Source organism: Cherax quadricarinatus, chromosome 81 (genome assembly GCF_038502225.1).
Source record: "Cherax quadricarinatus isolate ZL_2023a chromosome 81, ASM3850222v1, whole genome shotgun sequence".
NCBI lineage: Eukaryota > Metazoa > Arthropoda > Malacostraca > Decapoda > Parastacidae > Cherax > Cherax quadricarinatus.
The window spans coordinates 15,536,398-15,558,926 of record NC_091372.1 but is presented as its reverse complement, the minus strand read 5'-3'; the positions used below and the strand labels follow the sequence as shown (position 1 = coordinate 15,558,926).

General features: G+C 44.7%; 1 protein-coding gene across 5 annotated transcripts in view; it reads right to left on the bottom strand.

Moving 5' to 3' along the window:
- The window catches only part of LOC128699941 (ATP-dependent helicase brm), a 232,990-nt gene that overhangs the window by 134,369 nt on the left and 76,092 nt on the right, over window positions 1-22,529 (bottom strand). For all 5 annotated transcript variants that reach the window (XM_070102471.1, XM_070102470.1, XM_070102468.1 and 2 more), the window contains 2 exons: window positions 20,617-20,863; window positions 17,508-17,710 (listed from right to left, as the gene is read on the bottom strand). In XM_070102471.1, the coding sequence (XP_069958572.1) occupies window positions 17,508-17,710; window positions 20,617-20,863 (450 nt within the window). The remainder of the gene's footprint in view (window positions 1-17,507; window positions 17,711-20,616; window positions 20,864-22,529) is intronic.

Here is a 22,529-nt window from a genome sequence, read left to right as displayed (position 1 = left end):
CCATGATGCTGCAGTGTCTGACAGATGTGATAAATGGTAAGGTAAGGTAGACAAAACAAAAATTCTGCCTTGGTGCTTAGTTTCCCAGTTGCTGAGATGAAGTGGAATGGCTCGCCAGGAGTCTCTGGAGGTCAGAAGTGCCTGTGTTCTGAAGGAGGGGTGTGGATATGTTGCAGTTTTTTTTAACTGTAGTGTAGGCACGCCTCTGGCAAGACAGTGATGGAGTGAATGATGATGAAAGTATTTCTTCTTTTTCGGGTCACCCGACCTTGGTAGGAAATGGATGACGTGTTAATAAAAAAAAAGTTAGGGACTTGCCTCCTTCATGCTGGATAATTATGTTTCATCTGCAAGATAATTGCTTTTGAACCATCGTGAAGTTCAAATATCTTAAGTTGAACCATCGTGAAGTTCAAATATCTTAAGTTGAACCATCGTGAAGTTCAAATATCTTAAGTTGAACCATCGTGAAGTTCAAATATCTTAAGTTGAACCATCGTAAGTCAAGGAGCACATGTACAGTAAGTCCTAGACTTACAAACACTTTGAGAATCTTCTGTATTGTGTATAATATTCATAATGCAGAAAGTCTTCTGTATAATAATATAATAATGATCATAGAGTGTGTCGTCACTTACTGCCAGAGTTGTGTTGCTAAGACCAAGTCACTAAGTGAGCAACATACTATAATGGTAGTGGGTTTGTGTTGCTAAGACCACGTCACTAAGTGAGCAACATACTATAATGGTAGTGGGTTTGTGTTGCTAAGACCACGTCACTAAGTGAGCAACATACTATAATGGTAGTGGGTTTGTGTTGCTAAGACCACGTCACTAAGTGAGCAACATACTATAATGGTAGTGGGTTTGTGTTGCTAAGACCACGTCACTAAGTGAGCAACATACTATAATGGTAGTGGGTTTGTGTTGCTAAGACCACGTCACTAAGTGAGCAACATACTATAATGGTAGTGGGTTTGTGTTGCTAAGACCACGTCACTAAGTGAGCAACATACTATAATGGCAGTGGGTTTGTGTTGCTAAGACCACGTCACTAAGTGAGCAACATACTATAATGGTAGTGGGTTTGTGTTGCTAAGACCACGTCACTAAGTGAGCAACATACTATAATGGCAGTGGGTTTGTGTTGCTAAGACCACGTCACTAAGTGAGCAACATACTATAATGGTAGTGGGTTTGTGTTGCTAAGACCACGTCACTAAGTGAGCAACATACTATAATGGCAGTGGGTTTGTGTTAACCATCTTTGATACTCTTAATATCACCTTAGTATTATTTATAACATTTTTAGTATATTTTTAAATGTTTATACAGCAGTGTACTGTAATAAACAGAATAGAGGAAATCAGCTCTAATATACATTACTTGGGTATGCATACTGGTCCGAGAGCCCGTCGTAAATCTGAGTTGTCGGTAAATGATTACATTGCTAAGCGAGGGGATGCTGTACACAATAATGATATACGTAATGTTTTTGCCAGAGCTTATCATCCTGATGATTATACTGTCACTTGCAAATGTCAACTTTAGTATTCATATTTAGTGTAGATGTATTTACTGCTTGGATGGGTGCACACTTGTAAATTTTTCAAAAGGACAGGTATTCAAAAATAAAGTCCCAAATTTTATTTTTATCACAGGCATACCTAATTAGTGCAATACTCACTTTAGAGCACTGCTAATACAAAGCTGAAAAATTATACTCATGTTTATTATTTTCAGCGCTTGTCTTGCTCTTAACCCTATCAGGGTCCTGATCCCCGATCTGAGTCTTGTCCACAGGGTCTAAGAATTTAAAAAAAAAAATTCTCTCATGAAATGGTAGAGAATCTTTTTCTGAATGTAATAAAACAAAAAGTACGAAATTTGATGGAAAATTGACGAAATTATGCTATAGTGAATTTTGCTGCGTCAGCAATATTTATGCATCAGCGATTTTGCCCATTTTGACTCCCATTTTAGGCTAGTTACACTATTCCAGTCGGCCAAATTCTTAGCTATTTCTCTAGTATTACTTCTATTTTATCGACTGAGCACAAGAAACTGCCCAATCAACTATTTCAACTAACCAATAAAGTGATTGGAAATTGTAAATTTGGGCAATTTCACACAAAGTTCAAAATATTCCAATTTCAAAATAGGGTCCAGAATAAGCATTATTTTAGTGCAGGCATTCCTGGTACTAAAGCAACGCTTCCTCTATTTTAGTTACAATGTCAGGATTTATAAAAAAATTCCATTTTGATTTTTTATTCACATAATGAATTTTTATTCACACCAAAAAATGGAAGATTTACTGTTATGCAATACTGTAATAATTGTATAAATAATATCAGTGCATTCGTGAATGTATATTAGATCCACCAGTTGACGTGTATAGGACGCATGACGTCATTTGTTTACTCTTGAACATCGGCAAAAATCAAACATTTCCGCTACTTTGTGCTCAGTTTCAAGCTATTTTTCAGCACTAAAACCAATCAAAATCATGTCTATTTCTGTGATATATCTTCCATTCTATCAAATGAGACCAAGAAACTGCAAATTCAAATGTAAAAAAACACACGAGTATACACCACAAAATCTCTGTTTTAGTCCAAAAACAGTCACAGTTTTTTTCCCATTATGCACTGTGTGTTGCAGGATGTTTTATATGGAGCACACTTACCACATAGATGCATTCTATCTAGGCCCAAATTTACCATTCACAGCTTACCTGAGTGAGCTGAGCTGAAGGCGTAGAACTACGGTTTGGACTCAGGCTTCAAAGCCATAGAACTACGGGACGGACCTTCAAAGGGTTAAGGCAATATCTGCACTATGGCTGCATCTAGAACCTAACCAGCATATTAGTGAGGTCTTCCTGTATTATTATTAGAGTTTTTTATTATCTCAGAAGTTCTGCAAGTCAGTCATAACATTACAATGGTAAGTAGTGATCTGACAGTATGATGGTAAGTAGTGATCTGACCGTACGATGATAAGTAGTGATCTGACCGTACGATGGTAAGTAGTGATCTGACCGTACGATGGTAAGTAGTGATCTGACCGTACGATGGTAAGTAGTGATCTGACAGTACGATGATAAGTAGTGATCTGACCGTACGATGGTAAGTAGTGATCTGACCGTACGATGGTAAGTAGTGATCTGACCGTACGATGGTAAGTAGTGATCTGACCGTACGATGGTAAGTAGTGATCTGACCGTACGATGGTAAGTAGTGATCTGACCGTACGATGGTAAGTAGTGATCTGACCGTACGATGATAAGTAGTGATCTGACCATACGATGATAAGTAGTGATCTGACCGTACGATGGTAAGTAGTGATCTGACCGTACGATGATAAGTAGTGATCTGACCGTACGATGGTAAGTAGTGATCTGACCGTACGATGGTAAGTAGTGATCTGATCGTACGATGGTAAGTAGTGATCTGACCGTACAATGGTAAGTAGTGATCTGACCGTATGATGGTAAGTAGTGATCTGACTGTACGATGGGAAGTAGTGATCTGACCGTACAATGGTAAGTAGTGATCTGACCGTACGATGGTAAGTAGTGATCTGACCGTACGATGGTAAGTAGTGATCTGACCGTACGATGGTAAGTAGTGATCTGACCGTACGATGGTAAGTAGTGATCTGACCGTACGATGGTAAGTAGTGATCTGACCGTACGATGGTAAGTAGTGATCTGACCGTACGATGGTAAGTAGTGATCTGACCATACGATGGTAAGTAGTGATCTGACCGTACGATGGTAAGTAGTGATCTGACCGTACGATGGTAAGTAGTGATCTGACCATACGATGGTAAGTAGTGATCTGACCGTACGATGGTAAGTAGTGATCTGACCATACGATGGTAAGTAGTGATCTGACCGTACGATGGTAAGTAGTGATCTGACCGTACGATGGTAAGTAGTGATCTGACCGTACGATGGTAAGTAGTGATCTGACCGTACAATGTGAACTTTCAGACATAACTGCTTTACCAAGACTTCTACACTGTATTGTGCTTGTTCTTAATTCCTTATATCCAAGTCTGCAACAACAACCATCACTCAACTTGTATTATGTTGTATTGTAACTTTATAAAGCAGTACCAGTGAACTTGTAACTTTATAAGCTAAGACCAGTAAACTTGTAACTTTATAAGCTAACACCAGTGAACTTGTAACTTTATAAGCTAACACCAGTGAACTTGTAACTTTATAAGCTAACACCAGTGAACTTGTAACTTTATAAGCTAACACCAGTAAACTTGTAACTTTATAAGCTAACACCAGTAAACTTGTAACTTTATAAGCTAACACCAGTGAACTTGTAACTTTATAAGCTAACACCAGTAAACTTGTAACTTTATAAGCTAACACCAGTGAACTTGTAACTTTATAAGCTAACACCAGTGAACTTGTAACTTTATAAGCTAACACCAGTGAACTTGTAACTTTATAAGCTAACACCAGTAAACTTGTAACTTTATAAGCTAACACCAGTAAACTTGTAACTTTATAAGCTAACACCAGTGAACTTGTAACTTCATAAGCTAACACCAGTGAACTTGTAACTTCATAAGCTAACACCAGTGAACTTGTAACTTTATAAGCTAACACCAGTGAACTTGTAACTTTATAAGCTAACACCAGTGAACTTGTAACTTTATAAGCTAACACCAGTGAACTTGTAACTTTATAAGCTAACACCAGTAAACTTGTAACTTTATAAGCTAACACCAGTGAACTTGTAACTTTATAAGCTAACACCAGTGAACTTGTAACTTTATAAAGCAGTACCAGTGAACTTTTAACTTTATAAAGTAGTACCAGTGAACTTTTAACTTTATAAAGCAGTACCAGTGAACTTTTAACTCTATAAAGCAGTACCAGTGAACTTTTAACTTTATAAAGTAGTACCAGTGAACTTTTAACTTTATAAAGTAGTACCAGTGAACTTTTAACTTTATAAAGCAGTACCAGTGAACTTTTAACTTTATAAAGCAGTGCCAGTGAACTTTTAACTTTATAAAGCAGTACCAGTGAACTTTTAACTTTATAAAGTAGTACCAGTGAACTTTTAACTTTATAAAGCAGTACCAGTGAACTTTTAACTTTATAAAGTAGTACCAGTGAACTTTTAACTTTATAAAGCAGTACCAGTGAACTTTTAACTTTATAAAGTAGTACCAGTGAACTTTTAACTTTATAAAGCAGTACCAGTGAACTTTTAACTTTATAAAGTAGTACCAGTGAACTTTTAACTTTATAAAGCAGTACCAGTGAACTGTTAACTTTATAAAGTAGTACCAGTGAACTTTTAACTTTATAAAGCAGTACCAGTGAACTTTTAACTTTATAAAGTAGTACCAGTGAACTTTTAACTTTATAAAGTAGTACCAGTGAACTTTTAACTTTATAAAGTAGTACCAGTGAACTTTTAACTTTATAAAGCAGTACCAGTGAACTTTTAACTTTATAAAGTAGTACCAGTGAACTTTTAACTTTATAAAGCAGTACCAGTGAACTTTTAACTTTATAAAGTAGTACCAGTGAACTTTTAACTTTATAAAGCAGTACCAGTGAACTTTTAACTTTATAAAGTAGTACCAGTGAACTTTTAACTTTATAAAGCAGTACCAGTGAACTTTTAACTTTATAAAGTAGTACCAGTGAACTTTTAACTTTATAAAGCAGTACCAGTGAACTTTTAACTTTATAAAGTAGTACCAGTGAACTTTTAACTTTATAAAGTAGTACCAATGAACTTTTAACTATATAAAGTAGTACCAGTGAACTTTTAACTTTATAAAGTAGTACCAGTGAACTTTTAACTTTATAAAGTAGTACCAGTGAACTTTTAACTTTATAAAGTAGTACCAGTGAACTTTTAACTTTATAAAGTAGTACCAGTGAACTTTTAACTTTATAAAGTAGTACCAGTGAACTTTTAACTTTATAAAGTAGTACCAGTGAACTTTTAACTTTATAAAGTAGTACCAGTGAACTTTTAACTTTATAAAGCAGTACCAGTGAACTTTTAACTTTATAAAGTAGTACCAGTGAACTTTTAACTTTATAAAGTAGTACCAGTGAACTTTTAACTTTATAAAGTAGTACCAGTGAACTTTTAACTTTATAAAGCAGTACCAGTGAACTTTTAACTTTATAAAGTAGTACCAGTGAACTTTTAACTTTATAAAGTAGTACCAGTGAACTTTTAACTTTATAAAGTAGTACCAGTGAACTTTTAACTTTATAAAGTAGTACCAGTGAACTTTTAACTTTATAAAGCAGTACCAGTGAACTTTTAACTTTATAAAGTAGTACCAGTGAACTTTTAACTTTATAAAGTAGTACCAGTGAACTTTTAACTTTATAAAGAGGTACCAGTGAACTTTTAACTTTATAAAGTAGTACCAGTGAACTTTTAACTTTATAAAGTAGTACCAGTGAACTTTTAACTTTATAAAGTAGTACCAGTGAACTTTTAACTTTATAAAGTAGTACCAGTGAACTTTTAACTTTATAAAGTAGTACCAGTGAACTTTTAACTTTATAAAGTAGTACCAGTGAACTTTTAACTTTATAAAGTAGTACCAGTGAACTTTTAACTTTATAAAGCAGTACCAGTGAACTTTTAACTTTATAAAGCAGTACCAGTGAACTTTTAACTTTATAAAGTAGTACCAGTGAACTTTTAACTTTATAAAGTAGTACCAGTGAACTTTTAACTTTATAAAGTAGTACCAGTGAACTTTTAACTTTATAAAGCAGTACCAGTGAACTTTTAACTTTATATAGTAGTACCAGTGAACTTTTAACTTTATAAAGTAGTACCAGTGAACTTTTAACTTTATAAAGTAGTTCCAGTGAACTTTTAACTTTATAAAGCAGTACCAGTGAACTTTTAACTTTATAAAGCAGTACCAGTGAACTTTTAACTTTATAAAGTAGTACCAGTGAACTTTTAACTTTATAAAGTAGTACCAGTGAACTTTTAACTTTATAAAGTAGTACCACTGAACTTTTAACTTTATAAAGTAGTACCAGTGAACTTTTAACTTTATAAAGCAGTACCAGTGAACTTTTAACTTTATAAAGTAGTACCAGTGAACTTTTAACTTTATAAAGTAGTACCAGTGAACTTTTAACTTTATAAAGTAGTACCAGTGAACTTTTAACTTTATAAAGTAGTACCAGTGAACTTTTAACTTTATAAAGCAGTACCAGTGAACTTTTAACTTTATAAAGCAGTACCAGTGAACTTTTAACTTTATAAAGTAGTACCAGTGAACTTTTAACTTTATAAAGTAGTACCAGTGAACTTTTAACTTTATAAAGTAGTACCAGTGAACTTTTAACTTTATAAAGTAGTACCAGTGAACTTTTAACTTTATAAAGCAGTACCAGTGAACTTTTAACTTTATAAAGTAGTACCAGTGAACTTTTAACTTTATAAAGTAGTACCAGTGAACTTTTAACTTTATAAAGTAGTACCAGTGAACTTTTAACTTTATAAAGTAGTACCAGTGAACTTTTAACTTTATAAAGTAGTACCAGTGAACTTTTAACTTTATAAAGTAGTACCAGTGAACTTTTAACTTTATAAAGCAGTACCAGTGAACTTTTAACTTTATAAAGTAGTACCAGTGAACTTTTAACTTTATAAAGTAGTACCAGTGAACTTTTAACTTTATAAAGTAGTACCAGTGAACTTTTAACTTTATAAAGTAGTACCAGTGAACTTTTAACTTTATAAAGTAGTACCAGTGAACTTTTAACTTTATAAAGTAGTACCAGTGAACTTTTAACTTTATAAAGCAGTACCAGTGAACTTTTAACTTTATAAAGTAGTACCAGTGAACTTTTAACTTTATAAAGTAGTACCAGTGAACTTTTAACTTTATAAAGTAGTACCAGTGAACTTTTAACTTTATAAAGTAGTACCAGTGAACTTTTAACTTTATAAAGTAGTACCAGTGAACTTTTAACTTTATAAAGTAGTACCAGTGAACTTTTAACTTTATAAAGTAGTACCAGTGAACTTTTAACTTTATAAAGCAGTACCAGTGAACTTTTAACTTTATAAAGCAGTACCAGTGAACTTTTAACTTTATAAAGCAGTACCAGTGAACTTTTAACTTTATAAAGCAGTACCAGTGAACTTTTAACTTTATAAAGTAGTACCAGTGAACTTTTAACTTTATAAAGTAGTACCAGTGAACTTTTAACTTTATAAAGCAGTATCATTCACCTTAATAACTGGAAGACAATATTTTACATTATAAATTATCTTAGAAGTCTATTAACATCGTGTTAAATTATCTTAGAAGTCTATTAACATCGTGTTAAATCCCTAAAATACAAAAAAAATACTAAGTAGATTTTAAGAACAGATTACATTTAGGAAAAGAATAGGATGGCTAGGAGAGCATATCAGTCTGGGGTTGAAGGTAGGAGGGGTTGGGGTCATCCTAGAGAAGGCTGGAAGGAGGGGAGGTTGGGGTCATCCTAGAGAAGGCTGGAAGGAGGGGAGGTTGGGGTCATCCTAGAGAAGGCTGGAAGGAGGGGAGGTTGGGGTCATCCTAGAGAAGGCTGGAAGGAGGGGAGGTTGGGGTCATCCTAGAGAAGGCTGGAAGGAGGGGAGGTTGGGGTCATCCTAGAGAAGGCTGGAAGGAGGGGAGGTTGGGGTCATCCTAGAGAAGGCTGGAAGGAGGGGAGGTTGGGGTCATCCTAGAGAAGGCTGGAAGGAGGGGAGGTTGGGGTCATCCTAGAGAAGGCTGGAAGGAGGGGAGGTTGGGGTCATCCTAGAGAAGGCTGGAAGGAGGGGAGGTTGTGGTCATCCTAGAGAAGGCTGGAAGGAGGGGAGGTTGGGGTCAACCTAGAGAAGGCTGGAAGGAGGGGAGGTTGGGGTCAACCTAGAGAAGGCTGGAAGGAGGGGAGGTTGGGGTCATCCTAGAGAAGGCTGGAAGGAGGGGAGGTTGGGGTCATCCTAGAGAAGGCTGGAGGGAGGGGAGGTTGGGGTCATCCTAGAGAAGGCTGGAAGGAGGGGAGGTTGGGGTCATCCTAGAGAAGGCTGGAAGGAGGGCAGGTTGGGGTCATCCTAGAGAAGGCTGGAAGGAGGGGAGGTTGGGGTCACCCTAGAGAAGGCTGGAAGGAGGGGAGGTTGGGGTCATCCTAGAGAAGGCTGGAAGGAGGGGAGGTTGGGGTCAACCTAGAGAAGGCTGGAAGGAGGGGAGGTTGGGGTCATCCTAGAGAAGGCTGGAAGGAGGGGAGGTTGGGGTCAACCTAGAGAAGGCTGGAAGGAGGGGAGGTTGGGGTCAACCTAGAGAAGGCTGGAAGGAGGGGAGGTTGGGGTCATCCTAGAGAAGGCTGGAGGGAGGGGAGGTTGGGGTCATCCTAGAGAAGGCTGGAGGGAGGGGAGGTTGAGGTCATCCTAGAGAAGGCTGGAAGGAGGGGAGGTTGGGGTCATCCTAGAGAAGGCTGGAAGGAGGGGAGGTTGGGGTCATCCTAGAGAAGGCTGGAAGGAGGGGAGGTTGGGGTCATCCTAGAGAAGGCTGGAAGGAGGGGAGGTTGGGGTCAACCTAGAGAAGGCTGGAAGGAGGGGAGGTTGGGGTCAACCTAGAGAAGGCTGGAAGGAGGGGAGGTTGGGGTCATCCTAGAGAAGGCTGGAAGGAGGGGAGGTTGGGGTCATCCTAGAGAAGGCTGGATGGAGGGGAGGTTGGGGTCATCCTAGAGAAGGCTGGAGGGAGGGGAGGTTGAGGTCATCCTAGAGAAGGCTGGAAGGAGGGGAGGTTGGGGTCATCCTAGAGAAGGCTGGAAGGAGGGGAGGTTGGGGTCATCCTAGAGAAGGCTGGAAGGAGGGGAGGCTGGGGTCATCCTAGAGAAGGCTGGAAGGAGGGGAGGTTGGGGTCATCCTAGAGAAGGCTGGAGGGAGGTGGGTTGGGGTCATCCTAGAGAAGGCTGGAAGGAGGGGAGGTTGGGGTCATCCTAGAGAAGGCTGGAGGGAGGGGAAGTTGGGGTCATCCTAGAGAAGGCTGGAAGGAGGGGAGGTTGGGGTCATCCTAGAGAAGGCAGTAGGGAGGTGGGTTGGGGTCATCCTAGAGAAGGCTGGAAGGAGGGGAGGTTGGGGTCATCCTAGAGAAGGCTGGAAGGAGGGGAGGTTGGGGTCATCCTAGAGAAGGCTGGAGGGAGGTGGGTTGGGGTCATCCTAGAGAAGGCTGGAAGGAGGGGAGGTTGGGGTCATCCTAGAGAAGGCTGGAAGGAGGGGAGGTTGGGGTCATCCTAGAGAAGGCTGGAGGAAGGTGGGTTGGGGTCATCCTAGAGAAGGCTGGAAGGAGGGGAGGTTGGGGTCATCCTAGAGAAGGCTGGAGGGAGGGGAGGTTGGGGTCATCCTAGAGAAGGCTGGAAGGAGGGGAGGTTGGGGTCATCCTAGAGAAGGCTGGAGGGAGGGGGGGTTGGGGTCATCCTAGAGAAGGCTGGAGGGAGGGGTGGTTGGGGTCATCCTAGAGAAGGCTGGAAGGAGGGGAGGTTGGGGTCATCCTAGAGAAGGCTGGAGGGAGGGGAGGTTGGGGTCATCCTAGAGAAGGCTGGAGGGAGGGGGGGTTGGGGTCATCCTAGAGAAGGCTGGAGGGAGGGGAGGTTGGAGTCATCCTAGAGAAGGCTGGAGGGAGGGGGGGTTGGGGTCATCCTAGAGAAGGCTGGAGGGAGGGGAGGTTGGGGTCATCCTAGAGAAGGCTGGAGGGAGGGGAGGTTGGGGTCATCCTAGAGAAGGCTGGAGGGAGGGGAGGTTGGGGTCATCCTAGAGAAGGCTGGAGGGAGGGGAGGTTGGGGTCATCCTAGAGAAGGCTGGAGGGAGGGGAGGTTGGGGTCATCCTAGAGAAGGCTGGAGGGAGGGGAGGTTGGGGTCATCCTAGAGAAGGCTGGAGGGAGGGGAGGTTGGGGTCATCCTAGAGAAGGCTGGAGGGAGGGGAGGTTGGGGTCATCCTAGAGAAGGCTGGAGGGAGGGGAGGTTGGGGTCATCCTAGAGAAGGCTGGAGGGAGGGGAGGTTGGGGTCATCCTAGAGAAGGCTGGAGGGAGGGGAGGTTGGGGTCATCCTAGAGAAGGCTGGGAGGGGAGGTTGGGGTCATCCTAGAGAAGGCTGGAGGGAGGGGAGGTTGGGGTCATCCTAGAGAAGGCTGGAGGGAGGGGAGGTTGGGGTCATCCTACAGAAGGATGCAGGGAGGGGAGGTTGGGGTCATCCTAGAGAAGGCTGGGAGGGGAGGTTGGGGTCATCCTAGAGAATGATGCAGGGAGGGGAGATTGGGGTCATCCTAGAGAAGGTTGGAGGGAGGGGAGGTTGGGGTCATCCTAGAGAAGGATGCAGGGAGGGGAGGTTGAGGTCATCCTAGAGAAGGATGCAGGGAGGGGAGGTTGGGGTCATCCTAGAGAAGGTTGGAGGGAGGGGAGGTTGGGGTCATCCTAGAGAAGGATGCAGGGAGGGGAGGTTGGGGTCATCCTAGAGAAGGATGCAAGGAGGGAAGGTTGGGGTCATCCTAGAGAAGGATGCAGGGAGGGGAGGTTGGGGTCCTCCTAGAGAAGTTGGGAGGGTGGGGAGGTTGGGGTCATCCTAGAGAAGGCTGGAGGGAGGGGAGGTTGGGGTCATCCTAGAGAAGGATGCAGGGAGGGGAGGTTGGGTCATCCTAGAGAAGGATGCAGGGAGGGGAGGTTGGGGTCATCCTAGAGAAGGGTGGCGGGAGGGGAGGTTGGGGTCATCCTAGAAAAGGATGCAGGGAGGGGAGGTTGGGGTCATCCTAGAGAAGAATGCAGGGAGGGGAGGTTGGGGTCATCCTAGAGAAGGATGGAGGGAGGGGAGGTTGGGGTCATCCTAGAGAAGGATGCAGGGAGGGGAGGTTGGGGTCATCCTAGAGAAGGATGCAGGGAGGGGAGGTTGGGGTCATCCTAGAGAAGGATGCAGGGAGGGGAGGTTGGGGTCATCCTAGAGAAGGATGCAGGGAGGGGAGGTTGGGGTCATCCTAGAGAAGGATGCAGGGAGGGGAGGTTGGGGTCATCCTAGAGAAGGTTGGAGGGAGGAGAGGTTGGGGTCATCCTAGAGAAGGACGCAGGGAGGGAAGGTTGGGGTCATTCTAGAGAAGGATGCAGGGAGGGGAGGTTGAGGTCATCCTACAGAAGGATGGAGGGAGGGGAGGTTGGGGTCATCCTACAGAAGGATGCAGGGAGGGAAGGTTGGGGTCATCCTAGAGAAGGATGCAGGGAGAGGAGGTTGGGGTCATCCTAGAGAAGGCTGGAGGGAGGGGGGTTGGGGTCATCCTAGAGAAGGCTGGAGGGAGGGGAGGTTGGGGTCATCCTAGAGAAGGGTGGAAGGAGGGGGGGTTGGGGTCATCCTAGAGAAGGATGGAGGGAGGGGAGGTTGGGCTCATCCTAGAGAAGGCTGGAGGGAGGGGAGGTTGGGGTCATCCTAGAGAAGGCTGGAGGGAGGGGAGGTTGGGGTCATCCTAGAGAAGGCTGGAGGGAGGGGAGGATGGGGTCATCCTAGAGAAGGCTGGAGGGAGGGGAGGTTGGGGTCATCCTAGAGAAGGCTGGAGGGAGGGGAGGTTTGGGGCATCCTAGAGAAGGCTGGAGGGAGGGGAGGTTGGGGTCATCCTAGAGAAGGCTGGAGGGAGGGGGTTGGGGTCATCCTAGAGAAGGCTGGAGGGAGGGGAGGTTGGGGTCAACCTAGAGAAGGCTGGAAGGAGGGGGGGTTGGGGTCATCCTAGAGAAGGATGGAGGGTGGGGTGGTTGGGGTCATCCTAGAGAAGGATGGAGGGAGGGGAGGTTGGGGTCATCCTAGAGAAGGCTGGAGGGAGGGGAGGTTGGGGTCATCCTAGAGAAGGCTGGAGGGAGGGGAGGTTGGGGTCATCCTAGAGAAGGATGGAGGGAGGGGAGGTTGGGGTCATCCTAGAGAAGGATGCAGGGAGGGGAGGTTGGGGTCATCCTAGAGAAGGCTGGTGGGAGGGGGGGTTGGGGTCATCCTAGAGAAGGATGGAGGGAGGGGAGGTTGGGGTCATCCTAGAGAAGGCTGGAAGGACGGGGGGTTGGGGTCATCCTAGAGAAGGATGGAGGGAGGGGAGGTTGGGGTCATCCTAGAGAAGGCTGAAGGGAGGGGAGGTTGGGGTCATCCTAGAGAAGGCTGGAGGGAGGGGAGGTTGGGGTCATCCTAGAGAAGGCTGGAGGGAGGGGAGGTTGGGGTCATCATAGAGAAGGCTGGAGGGAGGGTAGGTTGGGGTCATCCTAGAGAAGGCTGGAGGGAGGGGGGTTGGGGTCATCCTAGAGAAGGCTGGAGGGAGGGGAGGTTGGGGTCATCCTAGAGAAGGCTGGAAGGAGGGGGGGTTGGGGTCATCCTAGAGAAGGATGGAGGGAGGGGAGGTTGGGGTCATCCTAGAGAAGGATGGAGGGAGGGGAGGTTGGGGTCATCCTAGAGAAAGCTGGAGGGAGGGGAGGTTGGGGTCATCCTAGAGAAGGCTGGAGGGAGGGGAGGTTGGGGTCATCCTAGGGAAGGCTGGAGGGAGGGGGGTTGGGTCATCCTAGAGAAGGCTGGAGGGAGGGGAGGTTGGGGTCATCCTAGAGAAGGCTGTAAGGAGGGGGGGTTGGGGTCATCCTAGAGAAGGATGGAGGGAGGGGAGGTTGGGGTCATCCTAGAGAAGGCTGGAGGGAGGGGAGGTTCGGGTCATCCTAGAGAAGGCTGGAAGGAGGGGAGGTTGGGGTCATCCTAGAGAAGGCTGGAGGGAGGGGAGGTTGGGGTCATCCTAGAGAAGGATGGAGGGAGGGGAGGTTGGGGTCATCCTAGAGAAGGCTGGAGGGAGGGGAGGTTGGGGTCATCCTAGGGAAGGCTGGAGGGAGGGGGGTTGGGTCATCCTAGAGAAGGCTGGAGGGAGGGGAGGTTGGGGTCATCCTAGAGAAGGCTGGACGGAGGGGTGGTTGGGGTCATCCTAGAGAAGGATGGAGGGAGGGGAGGTTGGGGTCATCCTAGAGAAGGCTGGAGGGAGGGGAGGTTCGGGTCATCCTAGAGAAGGCTGGAAGGAGGGGAGGTTGGGGTCATCCTAGAGAAGGCTGGAGGGAGGGGAGGTTGGGGTCATCCTAGAGAAGGCTGGAGGGAGGGGAGGTTGGGGTCATCCTAGAGAAGGCTGGAGGTAGGGGAGGTTGGGGTCATCATAGAGAAGGCTGGAGGGAGGGGAGGTTGGGGTCATCCTAGAGAAGGCTGGAGGGAGGGGAGGTTGGGGTCATCCTAGAGAAGGCTGGAGGTAGAGGAGGTTGGAGTCATCCTAGAGAAGGCTGGAGCTAGGGGAGGTTGGGGTCATCCTAGAGAAGGCTGGAGGGAGGGGAGGTTGGGGTCATCCTAGAGAAGGCTGGAGGGAGGGGAGGTTGGGGTCGTCCTAGAGAAGGCTGGAGGGAGGGGAGGTTGGGGTCATCCTAGAGAAGGCTGGAGGGAGGGGAGGTTGGGGTCATCCTAGAGAAGGCTGGAGGGAGGGGAGGTTGGGGTCATCCTAGAGAAGGCTGGAGGGAGGGGAGGTTGGGGTCATCCTAGAGAAGGGGGGAGGGAGGGGAGGTTGGGGTCATTCTAGAGAAGGCTGGAGGGGGGGAGGTTGGGGTCATCCTAGAGAAGGTGCGAGGGAGGGGAGGTTGGGGTCATCCTAGAGAAGGCTGGAGGGAGGGGAGGTTGGGGTCGTCCTAGAGAAGGATGCAGGGAGGGGAGGTTGGGGTCATCCTAGAGAAGGTGGGAGGGAGGGGGGGTTGGGGTCATCCTAGAGAAGGTTGGAGGAAGGGGAGGTTGGGGTCATCCTAGAGAAGGCTGGAGGGAGGGGAGGTTGGGGTCATCCTAGAGAAGGTGGGAGGGAGGGGGGTTGGGGTCATCCTAGAGAAGGCTGGAGGGAGGGGAGGTTGGGGTCATCCTAGATAAGGTGGGAGGGAGGGGGGTTGGGGTCATCCTAGAGAAGGATGCAGGGAGAGGAGGTTGGGGTCATCCTAGAGAAGGCTGGAGGGAGGGGAGGTTGGGGTCATCCTAGAGAAGGCTGGAGGGAGGGGAGATTGGGGTCATCCTAGAGAAGGCTGGAGGGAGGGGAGGTTGGGGTCATCCTTGAGAAGGCTGGAGGGAGGGGAGGTTGCGGTCATCCTAGAGAAGGCTGGAGGGAGGGGGGGGTTGGAGTCATCCAAGAGAAGGCTGGAGGGAGGGGAGGTGGGGGTCATCCTTGAGAAGGCTGGAGGGAGGGGAGGTTGGGGTCATCCTAGAGAAGGCTGGAGGGAGGGGAGGTTGGAGTCATCCTAGAGAAGGCTGGAGGGAGGGGAGGTTGGGGTCATCCTAGAGAAGGCTGGAGGGAGGGGAGGTTGGGGTCATCCTAGAGAAGGCTGGAGGGAGGGGAGGTTGGGGTCAGCCTAGCGACGGCTGGAGGGAGGGGAGGTTGGGGTCATCCTACAGAAGGCTGGAGGGAGGGGAGGTTGGGGTCATCCTACAGAAGGCTGGAGGGAGGGGAGGTTGGGGTCATCCTAGAGAAGGCTGGAAGGAGGGGAGGTTGGGGTCATCCTAGAGAAGGTGGGAGGGAGGGGAGGTTGGGGTCATCCTAGAGAAGGCTGGAGGGAGGGGGGGTTGGGGTCATCCTAGAGAAGGCTGGAGGGAGGGGAGATCGGGGTCATCCTAGAGAAGGCTGGAGGGAGGGGAGGTTGCGGTCATCCTAGAGAAGGCTGGAGGGAGGGGAGGTTGGGGTCATCCTAGAGAAGGCTGGAGGGAGGGGAGGTTGGGGTCATCCTAGAGAAGGCTGGAGGGAGGGGAGGTTGCAGTCATCCTAGAGAAGGCTGGAGGGAGGGGAGGTTGGGGTCATCCTAGAGAAGGCTGGAAGGAGGGGGGATTGGGGTCATCCTAGAGAAGGCTGGAGGGAGGGGAGGTTGGGGTCATCCTAGAGGAGGCTGGAGGGAGGGGAGGTTGTGGTCATCCTAGAGAAGGCTGGACGGAGGGGAGGTTGGGGTCATCCTAGAGAAGGCTGGAGGGAGGGGAGGTTGCAGTCATCCTAGAGAAGGCTGGAGGGAGGGGAGGTTGGGGTCATCCTAGAGAAGGCTGGAGGGAGGGGAGGTTGGGGTCATCCTAGAGAAGGCTGGAGGGAGGGGAGATTGGGGTCATCCTAGAGAAGGCTGGAGGGAGGGGAGGTTGGGGTCATCCTAGAGAAGGCTGGAGGGTGGGGGGATTGGGGTCATCCTAGAGAAGGCTGTAGGTAGGGGAGGTTGGGGTCATCCTAGAGAAGGCTGGAGGGAGGGGAGGTTGGGGTCATCCTAGAGAAGGCTGGAGGGAGGGGAGATTGGGGTCATCCTAGAGAAGGCTGGAGGGAGGGGAGGTTGCGGTCATCCTAGAGAAGGCTGGAGGGAGGGGAGGTTGGGGTCATCCTAGAGAAGGCTGGAGGGAGGGGAGGTTGCGGTCATCCTAGAGAAGGCTGGAGGGAGGGGAGGTTGGGGTCATCCTAGAGAAGGCTGGAGGGAGGGGAGGTTGGGGTCATCCTAGAGAAGGTTAGATGGAAGGGGGTTGAGGTCATCCTAGAGAAAGTTGGTGGGAAGGGGGTAAAGGAGGTTTTGAGAGTGAGGGGCTTGGACATCCAGCAACTGTGTGAATGTGTGTTAGACAGAAGTGGAGACAAGTAGCTTTTATGATTTGATGTGCTGTTGGAGTGTGAGCAGGATAATTATAATCAAAAAAGAAGAGTTAAGCCACAAGGACTATACAGCGCTGCAGGTGAGCAGGATAAGATTTACGAAAGGCTTCACCACCAGGATTCAATTCTAGTCAGCTGGACTTGAATCCTGGAGGTGATAAGTACAGTGTCTGCACTCTGAAGGAGGGGTCAATATGTTGCAGACTGAAGGGTAATCAGAAGTGTGATGTTAATACACCTATGGCAAGACAGTGATTGAATGAATGATGGTGAAAGTGTTTTCCTCTTTGTCAGGTCATCAGACTTCAGTGGGAGACTTCCAGTGTTAAAAAAAATTACAATAAAAACAGTATAACAAAGAGATGCATTTAGATTCTAAGTACAAATGACAAACAGATAATGAAATTAGATGTTTCAGAATGTCCTGGACCATAAACATTACACTCTCATGCCTAGTTTCATCTTCAATTTGTAGGTTAGTTAATTGTTTAAGCATAGATATTGTAACTCAGATTTTTTGAAGATATTTTCTATGTACATGATGCATAACTATCAGCTTTTCTAACTGTACATATATACATTGCAAACCAAAACATTTATAGCTCGTTTGTGTTTCCTGATCATTATCAATCCCAGTCTCCCTCACACCTCCACCACCCCCATCAATCATCCCCACCACAACTCCAAGCATCTCCAACCCTCCATAATAACACACATTCTTCTCTCTACCTTTCCCCTCCCTTCTTTCTTTCCTTTAAATAAAAACTTTTCTGTTCCACCATCAGCAGGAAAAACAAAGAAAACAATTTATTTCTGACCTTAACCTGGTATTCCTTCAGCAGTCCATTAACCATCATCTTGGCTTGTTGTGTGACCGTCTCCTTGATAGTGTGAGCTATGGAGTAGTAGTTCTTCTCTCCAGATGCGTCTTTGTACTCATCGTCCTCTACCTTGGCTTTCTTCACCACCTCCTGGGGATTACCCTCTAAATCCAAGGTGGATTTTTTATCTTCTGAAGTGTCTGTTGCAAAGAATAAGAAAGGTTAAGCTGAAGAATTATGCACATGTGCAACATCTGGGTATCTTTATTTGCAGATCTTTCACCATCCAGTGGATTTATCAGTACAAATTCAAGGATATAATAGGAAGACTGTAGCACTATATAGCTCAATCGCTAGCACACTCAGTTCACACACTGAGGTCTGGGGATTGATCCCTGGTAAGGCTGGAAAACATTAGGCTGTGTTTCCATAAGACACCTGCTGTCCATGTTCACCCATCAGTAAAAAGGGTACCTGAATATTAGTGGACTGGTGTGGGTCACATCCTGGGTGTTAGTGGACTGGTGTGGGTCACATCCTGGGACAGAATTGACTTAATTTGCGGGAAATGCTCAGCATAACAAGGGACTTTCTATATACAGGTCTCCCTCAACATTCGCGAGGGTTAGGAGGATCAAGAGCCTCGCGAATGTTGAAAAAACCATGAATGTTTGGTGCCCCAATATATTGTAGGGAAATATATTACAATACTGCTTCCTTAACTTGTTGAACCATGAATAATCATAAAATACATGAAAACATCATAAATTGTACTAAATATATACATGTTATGCTTTAATAACATGTATGTTAATAACATGTATGTTATTAAATACCACAGACTCCACAGCAATGCCAAGACAGCAATGCCTAAGCGTACGTAATAAGGCAAATAGATTACTGGGATTTATATCAAGAAGTGTAAGCAACAGAAGTCCAGAGGTCATACTGCAGCTTTATACATCATTAGTAAGGCCTCACCTAGATTATGCAGCTCAGTTCTGGTCTCCATATTACAAAATGGACATAAATTTGTTAGAAAACATTCAGCGTAGGATGACTAAATTAATACATAGCATTAGAAATCTTCCTTATGAAGAAAGATTGAAGACTCTTAAGTTACATTCACTTGCTAGAAGAAGAATGAGGGGAGACCTGATCGAAGTGTATAAGTGGAAGATAGGTATTAATAAAGGGGATATTAACAAGGTCTTGAGGATATCTCTCCAAGAGAGAACCCGCAGTAATGGATTTAAATTAGATAAGTTTAGATTCAGAAAGGACATAGGAAAGTATTGGTTTGGAAATAGGGTAGTTGATGAGTGGAACAGTCTACCTAGTTGGGTTATTGAGGCTGGGACTTTGGGTAGTTTCAAATCTAGGTTGGATAAGTACATGAGTGGGAGGGGTTGGATTTGAGAGGGACTTTCACATCAGAGCATATTTCTTGGGTGGCATTGAAAATTGGGTTGGGCAAATGTTTTGTTAGTGGGATGAATTGTAAAGGACCTGCCTAGTATGGGCCAACAGGCCTCCTGCAGCGTTCCTCCTTTCTTATGTTCTTATGTTCCACCAATGCCTCCACCACTGCTGGTCCCTACTACCCTCCCTCTGACCCCCCCAACTGGCAGCCAACCCTCCCACCACTCAGTGTGGTGAGTGTTTTGTTTGTTCATTATTTGCTATTAAACTACAGTATAAATAATGTAAACCCATTCATGACTGCATATTGGAATGGCTATTAGGACAGGTATTGGACGGTGACATCATGTGTTACTCTTGAACACAGCAAAGAATCGAACATTTCTGCTATTGCTAATAATAACAATAGCAATAATAATAATAATAATAATAATAATAATAATAATAATAATAATAATAATAATAATAATAATAATAAATACGATATAATTGAAGAAGGAAATTGTACAAAAATACGAGGGAGTGGTTGACACATCGTCAGTGAGACTTTGTTTATGCTGGAGTGAACATTAGTCTCCCTGCTCTTCCAAACATTTCACAATAACTCAGCAGTTGGGGCAGTGGTATTTAATAACATATGTTAGAAATAATAATAGTACGTTATTATTAATAACATGTATTATTATTAACATGTATGTATTTAATAACATATATGTTATAAATAATAAAGGTACATATTATTAATAACATGTATTATTATTAACATGTATGTTATTAAATACCATTGCCTCAATCACTGCCTCTACCACTCCAGTCACACTCAATCTACAAGCACCAAACACAATGAGTTATTGTGAAATGTTTGGAAGAGCACGGAGACTAATGTTCATTCCAGCATAAACAAAGTCACACTGACGATGTGTCAACCACTCCCTCGTATTTTTGTACAATTTCCTTCTTCAAATACATCATATTTATTATTATTATTATTATTATTATTATTATTATTATTAGCTGTAGCAGAAATGTTTGATTCTTTTCTGTGTTCAAGAGTAAACACATGATGTCACCGTCCAATACCTGTCCTAATAGCCATTCCAATATGCAGTCATGAATGTGTTTACATTATTTATACTGTAGTATAATAGCAAATAATGAACAAACAAAACACTCACCACACTGAGTGGTGGGAGGGCTGGCTGCCAGTTGCGGGGGTCGGAGGGAGGGTAGTAGGGACTAGCAGGTGGCGGGAAACTTAAATATGATTTGGCAGCTGGGAATTTGGCGGTTGGGAATTCGCGAATGTGTGAAGCCCGTGAAAGTTGAAAACGTGAATGTTGAGGGAGACCTGTAGTAATATGTCACTGATGTCAACTATGGTCTGTATACCTTGTACATGTACTTGTAGAAATAAAGATATTATTATTATTATTATTAATCAGTCCCTCAGCCTTGGAGTTGGTAAAGAGAACTGCAGTGTAACAATGTTTCACTCTCCAAGAGCTTTATCAAGCAGTTATAGTTTTACAAAACTCCTGGAGAGTAAAATGTTGCCACAATAAATTGTTCCATTAGTTGCATCTGTGTCTTTTTACTAAACATTTTGTTGATAATTCTATCATTATTACTAAAAGTATAAATTACCCCCCAAAATATCAGTACCATTGAAACAGGAAGAACTTACTCTCTCCATCAGTCTCCTTTTCTAGTTTAGAATCTTCATCATCAGAAGAGTCAGTATCATCTTCAGGCAGAATTTCCCAACCAGGATTGGCAGCCAAGAAAGCTTCAAGATTTTCTTCAAGTGGAGCTTGCATGCCACTAACAATGGCTCCGGTAGTGGATTCCATAACTGGAATATGTCGTTTTATGGTATCACCTTCTTCACCACTGTCGACGACTGCCTCGCGTGCACGACGACGCTCCTCCCGCTGTGTAATGATAAGTCACAATACAGTGTTTGTAATACTACTTTCTTATAACACACTAGCCATCTCCCACCATGGTACAGCGACCAGCCGCCTCAGTGGTAACACACTAGCCATCTCCCACCATGGTACAGCAACCAGCTGCCTCAGTGGTAACACACTAGCCATCTCCCACCATGGTACAGCAACCAGCTGCCTCAGTGGTAACACACTAGCCATCTCCCACCATGGTACAGTGACCAGCCGCCTCAATGGTAACACACTAGCCATCTCCCACCATGGTACAGTGATCAGCCGCCTCAGTGGTAACACACTAGCCATCTCCCACCATGGTACAGCGACCAGCCGCCTCAGTGGTAACACACTAGCCATCTCCCACCATGGTACAGTGACCAGCCGCCTCAGTGGTAACACACTAGCCATCTCCCACCATGGTACAGCGACCAGCCGCCTCAGTGGGAGGCAGCTGATGTGTGAAAACAAAAAGTACACTTGTCCCTACTCCCTATTTCTCAGATAATATAATATAACCAAGAGTGATTGGTCATAGTTTACAGTGTCCCATTAATTTAATTGGACCTATTAACCCTTTGACTGTCGAAGGGCCCAATCCTGAAGTTGCTCCTGGTGTCGCAAAATATTCGAAAAAAAAAAATTTATTTTTTCTTATGAAAATGTTAAGATTATTTTTCTGATTGTTTTAGTCCCAAAAACAAAATTTTCCCATCAGTACTTACCGAGATATAGAGGCATGAAGTTTGCAGAAAATGAGCCGCGTATGGCAACAGCGGCGACTGCCGCTCACCCGGTAAACTTTGGTTTACTTGTATTTGAAGGTTTGTTGTTTTTTTCACTATTTTATTTTTTTACATAACTTATGTGGCCTGTGAGACCAAAGTAAGGTGCAATGTACATATATACACTCGTTGTATACAACACAATAAGCACACAAACATAATTATCAATATATTGTTTACAAAACTTGTTTACAAAAACAAACAATACAAAAAATTTTTTATTACTATTGTTCTATAATATATATACCAATATACAGTCACTGAACATACTCCTAGAAGTTCTGTAGCTTGTGGAACTCTGTGAAACATGGTGTCATACACAGTGGTGTTTTACACTCCTCAAACATAAAACATGGTGTCATACACAGTGGTGTTTTACACTCTTACACATAAAACATGGTGTCATACACAGTGGTGTTTTACACTCTCACACATATGGTGTCATACACAGTTGTTTTACACTCTCTCACATACACAGTGGTGTTTTACAACACATAAAACATGGTGTCATACACAGTGGTGTTTTACACTCTCACACATAAAACATGGTGTCATACACAGTGGTGTTTTATCTCACACATAAAACATGGTGTTTTACACTCTCACACATAAAACATGGTGTCATACACAGTGGTGTTTTACACTCACACATAAAACATGGTGTCATACACAATGGTGTTTTACACTCCTCACACATAAAACATGGTGTCATACACAGTGGTGTTTTACACTCTCACACATAAAATCAGTGTGTGTGCATTTTTGTTGAATTTTTTTTTATGTGCAAAGACAAAACACCTCGTCTGAGCAGTTTTCTTCAAAGTATTAGCAGGCAGTTGTGTTATGTAGCTATCCTAGGTAAATGGTCGTGT